This window comes from Sceloporus occidentalis, unplaced genomic scaffold, assembly GCF_023333645.1.
Source record: "Sceloporus occidentalis isolate IW3139 unplaced genomic scaffold, rSceOcc1.0.p SCAF_214, whole genome shotgun sequence".
NCBI lineage: Eukaryota > Metazoa > Chordata > Lepidosauria > Squamata > Phrynosomatidae > Sceloporus > Sceloporus occidentalis.
Genome location: NW_028317194.1, coordinates 1 through 12,526, shown reverse-complemented (window position 1 = coordinate 12,526; position 12,526 = coordinate 1). Strand labels below are relative to the sequence as shown.

Sequence of the window (12,526 nt, the reverse complement as noted above, 5' to 3'; positions counted from 1 at the left end):
CATTTTTTTAATCGAGAGCCAATCAAATAAAAAGCAAATACATATATTGTGGAATATTTACATTTTCAAGGAATTATTATTTTCGTGACTGTAAAAATGTATTTCTTCTGAATTATCCGTTTGTAAGATCGAGCCTTGAAACTTCCAGTACAAAAATATTATTCTGGTACTTAAATAGTTAATCTATATCACCATAATCAAATTACTCATCTGAGTCCATATTTTATTTTAAAATAACTCACAAGAAATTAAATTTAAATTCCATTTAAGCTTATGTCTCCGAAATAAGGAAATCTGGTTAAATGTGTCTCTCATTAATATGTTTTGCAGTCATTAAGGATTAAGGATTTATCTGTTTTTCCTTAAATTACCAAATATATAGGAAATGGACGCTTAACCTAATGTGCTATAATTCATATTTTTTTCCTGATTTAAACCTTTATTTTAGACACGTAGAGGGGTTAATTAGATCCTGGTTAATACTTTATATTATTTAGGCAATGTCAGTGTCTAATACTTTGTAGCATAATGGGAAGAAATATAGCTTAACCCCTTCTGGGACATACATTTCCAATTTTCAATCCTATGCTGTTTTAGTTTAATTAGACCAGGTAAATTTTGCACATTACCAGTTAAATTCTTACTGGTTTCTGTATGGGCTATAAAATGAAACTGCCTTGGAGACATGATTTATATTTTTCAAAGTAAGTATATTTAGACGTTTGCAAAAATAATTAATAATAATAAATAAAAAATAAGATAAAAATAATATTAAGAAGGACATCACACTCATAGAAAAATAAGGATTTTATTTTTGATATATACAAAACACACTCTTTGCAGTAGATAATGGCTTCCAGTATCCAGTAGGAATGAATCGTGGCCCCCTATGCAGAATAAGAGAGTTTACTAAAGTCTTTAACCCCGACAGAGCAAGCAACACTGAAAGGGTTAACAAGAGAAGGTTGACCAGTGTACTGTATTTTCTTGAGTGACAAGTGGACTGTAAGTGAAATAGTTAACTCCCAGTATACCCAAGGGGGCAAAGGGTTAGGTAAACCTTGCTGTTTAACCCCTTAAGGGATGGGCAAGGGGAGAGAGAAAGACACCGATTGCAGTTGGCAGCCTGGCATTTAAAGCAGGAGATAATTATGGTTGTTATAATTGAGCTTGGTAATCTGGAGCAATCCCTTTACCTCCTGGTTTGAGAGGATTACTCTTTAATAAAAGCAGATTAGGGGAAGGCTGCAGGCACATGGCTCTGTCCCTCTTTGGGGTAGCAAAGGGGGGAAATAGCCAAAGCACTTGCTTATCAGGTTACTGATTCTGTCAATTGTATTGAAATTATTGAAAATCAAATATTTTTGGGGGGAGGTTTGTGCCTGTAATGGAATGAGACGTTCACATCACCACTGCTTAGACTGTAAGCTCTTTGGGGCAGGGATGTATTCATCAGAATTGTACCCAATGGCCTATTTCTGGCAATTGGCCCAAGAGGGCGCCTTGGCACTGGAGGCTATGGGGCTGTGTTGGGTTGGCGCATGGTATCAGTGGGTTGGTTGGGGAGCCCAGAGATCTCTCTTGCAATGGTTCATTGAACATTGGCACACAGGGGAGAATTATCACCCAGTGGGGCAAATTGCCCCCAGTTCTGCAGCAGAAGGACTGCCAGCACCCTGGACCAGTCAACCTAAGCCCCTTACTGTAAATATGTATATTACTGTAACCAAGTACACTAAATAAAACAACACATGCGAAACACACACTGCATATCCAACCATTGGCCCCACTTACGTCATCAGGCGGCCGCTGGCCTTAAAGTGCCAGGACCACCTTGTGTCCGCCAGTCTGGCTCTGATAGAGAATTATGCCAAAAAAAATCACACCATTGGTTCATTTTATTTCATTTAATACGCAGGAAGTTGTTGTCGCTCGTCTTAATGTCCTTCCTGTCCTGCAAGGGTGCAAACACAGAGAACAGGAAGTTGAGATGACTGCTCACACGGCGAGGTAATAAAATATGTTGAAATTACATCCTGGGTTCTATAACCTATAAACAAGATTCCAAATACACAAGAGGTGTAAAAAAGTTAGATTTAGGAAATGGCTATTTCTCTTTAAATGCCCCTGTAGGATTTGTTTGGGGAGAATTTGCCCCTGGGGGGGTGCGAGGTTCCTGTTCAAAATGGCAGACAGTATTTGGAATGGCGTTTACTATTTTACCACCAGGCGAGAGAGGCTCATAGAAACGATAGGAAACCTGAATTATAGGCATATAAAAATATAAATGTTTGTAACGCAGTGTTCCTTTAAATATATTTTTAACCCTTTACATATAGGTTGCACTTCCATGAGGCTTCACCAGCCACTGGCGCACCGAGGATCCATGGCAGGCATCACGGCATCTGTCGTTTAACAATGAATGGAGATCTACGTGTCGGTGGTCCAAGTTCTCGGACATATAAAGTGGGTGGCATGAGCTGTGATGTCATAACGCAATGTTAGGTATGTTCAGTCTTGGCCAGCAATGGCTGGTTGAGTATCGCACGATCCCATTGGCTTTCCATAAATGCATCTGTTGGCTCTTCTTGGAAGCTATGTATAACGCGTGTCCCTATAAATGTAGCAAAACGTAAAGCGTACGGCCCCAGTGTTCCTCGGAAGGGCCGCAGGTTACATTAGATGTGGCTGCGCAGGAAGATCTGTTGGACTCACCTTGTCTCATTTGTTGCAAGACACAAGCCGCGCGCTGCTAAAATGCGACAGATGGCTCGCTTACTCATTTTTCATCTGGGTATGTAAATCCTGCCTCACCCCCCCCCTTTTATTTAACTCTTGCACGTCACGTAAAGTTCTGCCATGTCCAATTTCCATTGGCGAATTAAAACGCCCACTGGAAGTAGAACGCGTAGAAGGTTTTGTGGTCTGTGCTCAAGATAAGAAGTTTGAACGAGAGATTTAAAGGGGACGCGTCTCCGGCAGAAGTTATTTTATTACATTATTATTATGAGCATAAAAAAAAAAAAATCTCCAAAAACTATATATTTATATATTTGATTTATTTTTTCAGTAAAATTCAGCAGAATATTATTGGAAATCAAAAATATTAAAAATAGATAAATTTTTTTTTATAATATAATCATCAAAACGTAATATATTTTTTTTTACATTAACTTGAAATCATAAATAAGCTGTTAAAAAAAAATGTTTATTTTACACAATTAACTTTGTTTTATGTTGAATAAAAATGAGCACTCTCCCCGACCCCGCCGCTGCATGTTTTAAGCCGTGTAAAACCCGCACCGCGCAGGGCCTATAAAATTTCACTTACGGTAGATCGGTTTTCATGAATATTTGCTCGTTGTCTTGGTTTAGAATCCTAGTTGCCATCTGCTGGTGAAAGCAAAACCTTCTGCTATCTTCTATTCCGAATTGTAACACAACAGGTAGTGCGGCGGGGGGGGGGGGGGGAGTTATACAAAACACGTCGAGTCTTAGGAATTTTTATTTATCGAAGGCATAAGATTTTAGACGGTAAAGCAAAAAATAATAATTTGCTCCGATTTCACATATATATTAAAAAAAAAAAAAAATGTGCATACATACACGCCGTAATGAAGAAAAAAAAATATAAAAATACATAAATATTTAAATTAAAAATCCATAAATAAAAAAGTGATTACGTTGTGGATTTGATACAGATCTGAAATTGTATTTCATTATAGCGATTGGGTGATTTCTGGGGACGTTAAATTATTTTTAATGCTCTAGACACCTCTTATCGCGAACCTAACCCCCCCCCCCCCACCACCAAGGACCCCTTGCCGATGTTGCCGTAGCCAAAGTTATAGACAATTACAGGCTGTAACATTCCAAATGTGTAGTTTATTGACTTCTGCGGAGAATTTATTAAGAATATCTAGTAAAAAAAAAAAAAGTAAAATAATGAAAACATTATGCTTTGCCCAAATTTGTAACGATTACAGCCCAACATTAACTTTTATTTTTACTTAAAAGCATTTACCGTTACAAAATGAGTGCAAGAAATATAAGACAGTTGCATAAAATGTCACACTTTTCCCTTATAGTCCTGAGATTAAAACCCAAATCAGCGAATCACTGCGGGGGTTTCTAGTTTTTAACTCTTTATGCCAGCGGGAGCCGGTGAAAGCCCCACCATACAGCGCCGGGCAGCCTAAGCAGCCCCCCCAACTCGTTCGCGTGACGAGATACGGGTGACGGCGCACAGTACAGGACATACATTGAGCCGGCGGTATGGCACGTCGAAGAGACGGCTGCATTATTAATGATCCACGCTGAATATTAATGCTACGCCAGATGACAGGTGAGTGCCTTCAAAAGGTGGTATCGATATACAGAGTGAGCACTTCAGCTCAGCATCTGCCCGTCGGAAGTTAGATGCCGGCAGCCGACAAAACCCATTGTTTGGGTCGGAAAACACAATACGGTTCTATTTCTGCGAACGCGCTCTTCGCATAGGTGGCTGGGGGGCAGGGAGATCAGCCACCTCCCAAAACTACACGGTGTCTCGTTTCATTACCAAATTACCATTCGCACGAAACGAGAAAGCTTATTTATTGCAGAGAATTATTCCAGTCTCGAAACGCGTCAGGGATCCTATTTTTTTTTTAAATCCGATGGTTCATTTTTTTTTTTAAATTCTAAATATTTTTTTAAAAACTTCCTGAGTACGTCAGAGGTACTAACCCCCCACAACCCCCCCCCCGCAAAAAAATTCCCAGCCGGTACTGGAACTATAATATAATTTTTAAAATAAGAAATTTATAAATGTATTATATTTATATGAATTATGTTTTTTAAATCTGATTTATTTTTTTGCAGGTTTTTTTTTATCTGGTATTTTAGATTGGGTTTTCAGATTACTCTCTGCTTTTCCAAATTATTAAGCAGAGTTAATGTTCTCATCAAGAAAAGAAAAAAAAAACACACAAAAAAACAGTAGGTACAGCTCCATATTACATACCTCAAAAAATAAATTCTAAATTAATTTTCTAAGACCCTCTTTGACCAATAAATCGATAAAAAAAAATATAGTTCATGTTAGTTGTTCCAAAAAATGCAATACTACAGTTAATACTGGCATGTTTAACAAACAAAAAAAAAAGACACAAAAACTACTCTTATACCCCTCTATATTTCCCAGATTAAGTTAATCCTCCAAACGCTTGCCCCGAGGCGTTGCTTGTTTGCGTCGGTAAACAAAGAGTTTGTTTACTAGTCAAAAGTATTCAAGTCCCTTTTAAAAACAACAAAAAAAAAAAAAGGCATAATTGAACAATATACAAACGTCATTTCCTTAGATTAAATTGGGATTTAGAGTCCATAGAAAATTAAACGTTTTAGGTCTGCGTGTATAAATGTACACAATAAGACGTACAGGAGGAGTTTACCATCAGCTCGCCATCGACTCAAACAAAGCTTGGTTTATAGCAATAACAAAAGTAATACAAAATTTGACACTTTTTGGGTTTTTGGTTTTTTTTGCATTTCCTCCTCGTTTACAATATTACAAAAAAGATCTCCTAAAAAAAACAAAAAAACGGAATTTAATTGGCTAAAGAGAATGCATGCAAGTTGAAGAATTTGGCAAAACCGGCGGACTGTGTGTGGTCCCTGGCAAATAGGTCCAAAGTCTACCTCGAGACCTTGGAGATACAAAAGTCACGAATACCAACGGGAAAGATCACGCCTCAACGCCTGGAGCCTGATTTGGCTAAAAAACATTCAAGATTTGGGATCTCGGCACTCTTCCCCGTCAAGAAACAGGGCAACAAGTAATGAGGCAGCTCGCGGCAGAGGCATAAACATTAAAAGGTCCGTTTGGACTGCGAGACCTGCCTACGTCCCGTGGCCTTGTTTGTTGTAGGTTTTGGCGAGACTCCACGGCGTGTCCCGGTGAGAGAAGTAAAAGCTTGCTTGTCGGGGTCCTCCTCCGCGTCACGCCCGTTGGAAAATAGTTAAATGCACCAAAAGCAGGACCTCACCCAGCCGTCTATTAGACCAGGGGCGTCCAACCTGCGGCCCTCCAGCTGCTGCAGGACCACACCTCCCATAATGCTCTTTCAGCTAAGGGGATGGCAGAGGAGTATGGGAGATGTAGTCCTGCAGCAGCTGGAGGGCCGCAGGTTGGACGCCCTTCCACTAGACGGTCTAATCAACGAAATACTTCCGTCACTCGCGTAACGGGGTGGGTTTTGTAAACATTTGACACCAAGCGGCCCGCGGAGCGACAAGCCAGGGAGCAGCAAAGAAACATGGCGGGTGGAATGATGACTCTCATACCGCTGCGAGCCGCGGTCTCTTTGGTACGTGGCCCCTGCATGCGCAGGCTCAGGATTCAGCAATAATAATGGAATTGTAAAGAAAATCACCCATTTAGTATAAAAGTCAGTAGTCTGTAAAAGTCTTCGTTTTTGGGATAGTTTTATACATAATAATAAAATAAAAAAATGCTATACGTGTGGCCGGCTGTACCTAAACCTCCACCTTCTAGAGCGAACTCTAAAAAACAAGTACATGAGCATCAAAAAGAGCATCGACGTGATGTATAAGACGACGCAAAGGCTCATATCTATGTTCGAGAACCCAAGTCCTAAGAAGCTGTGGGACTGGTTGCCCCCTCTGGGAGCAGAGCCTCCGTTTTTGCCCCCTTCAGGCTGAATCAGTCTATCCAAGTCCTGCGGCTTCACACCCTCGGCGGGTCTCGCGGTGGGGGGATCCGCGTTTGCATCGCCGTTCTGACGTTCTGTCTGCTCGGTGTTCGGATCGGAATAATTCAGCAGAATGTTCGAACCCCCGTAGTGCAGTTTGAGGAAAGCGAGAACTTTGGGCTCCTGCCAGCCGTCATCACCTTTCGCCTCTTCGCGGCAATCTGGGCAAAGGCCGGGGGTCGGCCACTGGACTTTAGGACTCTGGGCGTCTTCGCTTGGCGCGCCTGATAAGAACATGACAGCAGAGATGAGATTATTGCAACAAAGGGTTAATTTGAAAGAGAAGTAAAAAACAAACAAAAAAAAAAAGTGTGGCGTTCACAAAAATTCTTTACAATTTTTTTTTTAATAGCGTCTAAGTGGAACCGCACCTCCAATAACCAAATCAGAAGGAACGAGCCTCTAGCGTAAAAAGTTTTATCGTAATACAAAGTTAAAGGAGTTTTAAAAGTTTGAACCACAAAAGGAAAAACTCATACATTTCTGCCTTCTGAACTGCCCAGGGGCATAAAGGGTTAAATAAACGTTGGGCGTATAGAATAGAGAAGTAGTTAGCTAGACGCACGGAAGCCGGCTTGTTCCGCCCCGGCCGTTATTCATGGGTTTACCTGGACGGATCGTTATGAGAAATGCTCTTTTGCGTAAATCTCTTACAGACACAAAGTAGCGAGTATTGCGCATGTTCTAATCGCCGTGGATCCGGGTTTAAAGCGTCTTTCTACGCGTATTAATCGCGAGGAGGATGCGAACGGCCAACACGATCCATTGACGTGGCGTTACGTGAAGACGCACCACAATTTTTACAAAGTTTCTGCTGTGAAAAGAACTCGGAGGTCTCCTCTTCATGGGGGAAAGGAGAGGAGACTGAAGGAAAGACCTCCGAGGTCCTAAAAGATTATGCGACTTCATCTTTTTTTTTTTGTTGGCCCAAAAAATGCTTTCAAGACCCTCGGGAATCTACAACGGTCTTCTGCCCCCAGATGAACCCCGTAGGACCTGGCGGTTAAGGCATGAACTGCTAAACTGCTGAGGGTTCAGCTCCGGGTTTCTAAGGGAAGGGAATGGCCGCCAAACCCAACACGGCCTCCAGAAAACCCACAGAAGAAAAAAAAACGACCCCGGTTCAGCTTAAACTCCCGCAACCCCCCGCAAAGCATCAGCTCGTGAAGCCGGTAACCTGGCGCCGGGCGAATGGAACCCACGATAAAGCCCGTTATTTACGAACGTACCAGCGAGTCTCTTGTTCACCGCGTTGTGTTTCCTCCACAGCCACAGAACAGCCTCGTCCGGCGACTTTATTGGGTCTCCCAGTTCCCGCGCCATGGCCTCGAAGTGCTGAGCACACTCGCGGCACCCGAAGAACTCCTTGATGTATCTCCTCATGGTCTGCAGCACGGCCAGGGAATCGCCTGCAAACGCTGGAGGCAAACAGAGACGGGTTGTTTGAGCACGGCACGAGCGCTAGCCCTCACTACACGAACGCCAGCCCCGCGGCGCCGTCCCTTAAAAATATTACAGAGTTTACGTAAAGAGAGAGAGAGAGAGGCGGACGGCTACTAAACCACGAGAGCGGAGGGTTCGGCGGCCGCGCTGGCTTTCTGCCACCGCCCGTTTTACTCCAATCAATGTTTAAACATCCTCTTGGTTGAAATGTTTTGCTGCTCCTTATCGCGAACGGAGACGGGAAAGATGAGAGGGGCAGGCGGGGATCAGGATTCGAGAACCGAGGCATTCGTTTCAACGCGGACAAAACAGAATCGATGTCGGAGATAGGCTGCTGGCACGGCGGCCCCCGGGGCGCGGAAAGAGAAGCTTTGCGGTATAACGGGGGTTAAACGCCCCCGAATCGCTGCACAAGGGGGGGGGTAAAACCGATCGAGGGATCCTAAATCAGATAACGGAGACCAAATAATACACTATAATAACCTTTTAATTCACGGAACGTGGAGCAGCCGGGTAAAGGTGCGTTTTTTTAAACCTATTCCGGATGTTCAGAATTATTTAAAGAGCCCGCCTGAGATTTTTTTGGGGGGCATTCTACGGAGAATTACACGGAAAATAAAACATTACTATGATAAAAATAAACAAAAATCTTAAAAAATAAATAAGAGAAACCATAGAGAAGCAGGCATTGTAGCATTCTGTGATTCCTCTCTATGGTGCTCGGAGTCCGGAACGATCCCACCAGGTCTCCACGATGCAGAAGAGGCTTTATCTGCTAAACCATGGCAGGACGAACCATCAGAAAAACAAACCGGTTATTCTTTTTAATTGTTTTAAGAGGGGGGGTGAATCCTTTCTTAAAATGCCTATGGAACACATTAGATATCGAGAGTCTGTACATATGGGGTACATGCATTGAACCGATAATACTCAAATCTGTTCGCAAAAAAAAAATTAATAAATAAAATTAAAAAAAAAAAAGGGAGAAAATGAAAAAAGTCTCTTTAGATTATACCGCCGCTCCGCTCTGACATCTCACATTAGTGATTGAGTAGAATCACATAAATAAGACACGGCTGATAAGATTAAAGCAGATTAAATACCAGTATTAAAAGAAATGCTTCAAAAAAAACTATTTTAGAAATAAATTAAAAATCTCCTCATCACTCAAAAACGCGGACGCTCGGCGCTTAGGAAGAAGAAAAAAGAAGAAGTTATTTGTGGCGGCAAAGAGTTCCCGGAGGAAACCGGATTAAATGTTATTAATACTTTTATTAAGTATTAATCCTGAACGCGTCTTTTTTTTTTTTTTACGGAAAAGTCATTAAAAGAAATGGTTTCGAAACAAGTTTTAATTCTTGAAAAATAGAATTTGTCTCTGTTACAGACTGGGGAGGGGCGGGGGGGGGTTAACGTCTATTTACAGAATTTGGATATATGAATTTTTGGGGGTGAAAGTTGTTATTTTTTTAGGGTTTTATTATATAGAGCCATCATATTCCGCGGCTCCTCCAAGGAATTTTGCCGCAGATTGCTTAGAATTGGAAGAGAAATCCATCAAAAAGTTTAATGGTAAATTCATTAAAAAATAAATATATTATATATCTTCCCCAAAGCGACGAGGATAAGACAGCCCACCGTCCTCTTGTTTTTCTTGGCTAAATCCTGGCCGGATCTTCTCCGAACATCTGCTACGTATCATTATATAATCCTACTTTTCTCCTTCCTCCCCAAACTCGTGCGGTTCTGGGCTCCCCTAATCTCTAAAGTGGACAATAACCACTAAAGCCCTACCTGGCGGGGAGGATTAGAGCCCAGCCGGCTTTTTGCTAGATGCAATTTGCTGGAAGATATAAGGAGAGAGGGGAAAACCTCTCCAAGACATAATCCAGCCGACTCCAAATGACCCAATTCTTTGCAGCGGAAGACGCCCTCGTCGCGTTTCCGCCGCTCGGAGCCGTCGGGGGGGGGGGGTTATTGTCGAGAGGCAACTAAAACGAGCTTGTGTTACGCTAAACAAAAAACATGTTTATCTCTCGGCGAAAGATCATAGCTTTGTGTTTTTCTGCTGCCGCAAGACAATCTCCGTAGTGCGGGGGCATCTCCCTTATACATCTTAAACGATGCCTGAGAGAAACACGTGGGGATGGAACCAGACTGGTAAAAAATGGAATGGTAAATGCAGTAATCCAGTGAAGGAATTTAAACACGCATGGGATAGGTGGTAGGTAAGTGGAACAGCCTCCCAGCAGAGGTGGTAGAGGGTAATACAGTGAGGGTATTTAAACATGCATGGGATAGACATACGGCTCCTGAATCTAAGACGAGACCAACGACTGATTATGGTTTGTATATCAGTCCTATGGCTACAACGGTAGGGATCCAGTAGCCAGTCTTACCGCGTGCCGAGTGCCACCACTGGACCGGTCCGAGAGCCTTTTCAAAACTACCAATGGCTGCTCAGCTTTACCTCACCCCAAGCATCTCCCTTCCAGGATGGCGGCCATGATACTGTATTCCGCACGCGGACGGGACTTGCATCAAAGCCAGAACGCCCCAGACAATACTACCCCCTTTAACATTTTGGCCAAGGATCCTTGATCCTTCACCCCACCCCCTTTTATAAAAAAAGAAATCATTTATCCTGCTCTATCCGGAAATTCTAATACATTCGGCACATAACTTACCGGGAGTCTAGGTTTTTGCATAAAAATATATCTTTGGCGCATGACGTCGCTCGCTTGTGGCGGATTACCTGTGTTGGCCAACGCGTTGGGTTGAGTTGAAGCTTGGACGGTCAGCGTGTGGAACAATTTCCACAGAGAACACGGGTAGCCTCTCAGCTCCGGTCTACTGCCCCGGCATCCCACCCACTGAATCCGATTGGTCAGATAGATCCCCGACATCTAGAAAGAAGAAATACAGGTAGTCGGGTAAAAAAATGGTTTTCTTGGGGAGACAAAACGCCAACTGGGCTAGAACGCTGCCTACCAGGTAGGGGTTAATGGTTCTAATAACCCGACTTCTGTAGGAAAAGACCCATCAGGACGTCTGCCAACGGGTATTTTTTAGACCAATTCCTGGCTAAAACCAAGAAAGCCGTCGGAGCGTCGGCGAGATAAAAGAAAACGTACCCGCATTCGGTTGTTAACCAGATCCAAGATGGCGTCATAAGGGATCTTATCCAGAGGCATGGTGACCAACCAGTCCCGGAGGGTCTCCAGCAACTTCACGACGTGCGGGCGGCCTGGAAACAGCTAGAAGGCAAGACGAAAAACGGGCGTTAACGTGGGCATGACGGTAAAACAGAGATGTAACGGGGCGAGAGGCAGGTGAAGAACACAGAACAACAACAACAACAACAACGCGTTACATGACGAGAAGACGTTCACATATCACATCTTTCCAAGTGGAAAAGAGCCAATTCATCCAAAATCGCATTGATATATTTAGCTAATAAAGCCCTTAAACCCTGAACATTTGCAGTAGACGAGACCCCCATCTGTTGGAACGCAGCACCATTTTCCACAAAACCTGCTGCATTTAGAAACATTATATTTATATAAATAAATAACTATATATAAATAAATATATAACAGTCACATAACGTTACTATGTATCTGCAAAAGCCTTTACACACAAAAAAAAAGAGAAACAGTTAAAGAAGATGTCGCGCGCAAAGTATAATAAGTTCAGATTTCTTGAAGACGGTAACCGTATCCCCCCTCGATCAATTAGCTCCGTTACCGACTGCATTCACGTAATGAAAATCCTCAAACCGAGACGACGGACGCTCCGTTCTCAGGAGTTTCTAATCTAAAGGCTCTCTGCTACAATTTTAATGGGGGGGGGGGGAGCTAAAAAACAAAAAGCTAAAATAAAGCCCAGCGGGGTCCGTTTAGTTGTTGTCACCAAACAACTGTTTTTTCTCTCTCCTTATCACGCCGAGCCGACCCGCCGGCTGAGGACATTAAGACTAAGAGCAGTTAAAACAAATTGCATTCCGTGAGCGTGGATCCATCAGAAGGCACGAGGAGAGCTTTGTTTTTTAGGGATAATATGACAAGCAGATTAACGCGGCACTTTCTTCAAGAAACGAGGCCAGTGACAGATTTCTGGATTCAGCCTCCCATTGTGTCTAAGAAGCTGTCAGACGGACGCCTGACGCCCCGGCATTAACAACATTTTTTTTTCTTTTTTTTTTTCTCTTTCTTTCAATCTTTTTGGTGTGTGATATAAGGAGCCACCCGAACGGGAATCACGCTTCCTAATAAACACATATAGACACAGTCACCCCCCAGGTAAAAGCTACTGAAAGGAGAAAAGAGGAG

General features: G+C 42.7%; 1 protein-coding gene across 1 annotated transcript; it reads right to left on the bottom strand.

The window, feature by feature from the left end:
- Positions 1 to 1,903: 1,903 nt before the first annotated feature.
- LOC149277415 (sulfhydryl oxidase 2-like) lies at positions 1,904 to 11,452 on the bottom strand (the record flags this gene model as incomplete). Its single annotated transcript, XM_089502854.1, has 5 exons — positions 1,904 to 1,954; positions 6,732 to 6,976; positions 7,982 to 8,170; positions 10,951 to 11,101; positions 11,330 to 11,452. Coding segments are annotated over 5 exons (759 nt in total), but the record flags the coding sequence as incomplete, so codon positions are not given.
- Positions 11,453 to 12,526: the final 1,074 nt, after the last annotated feature.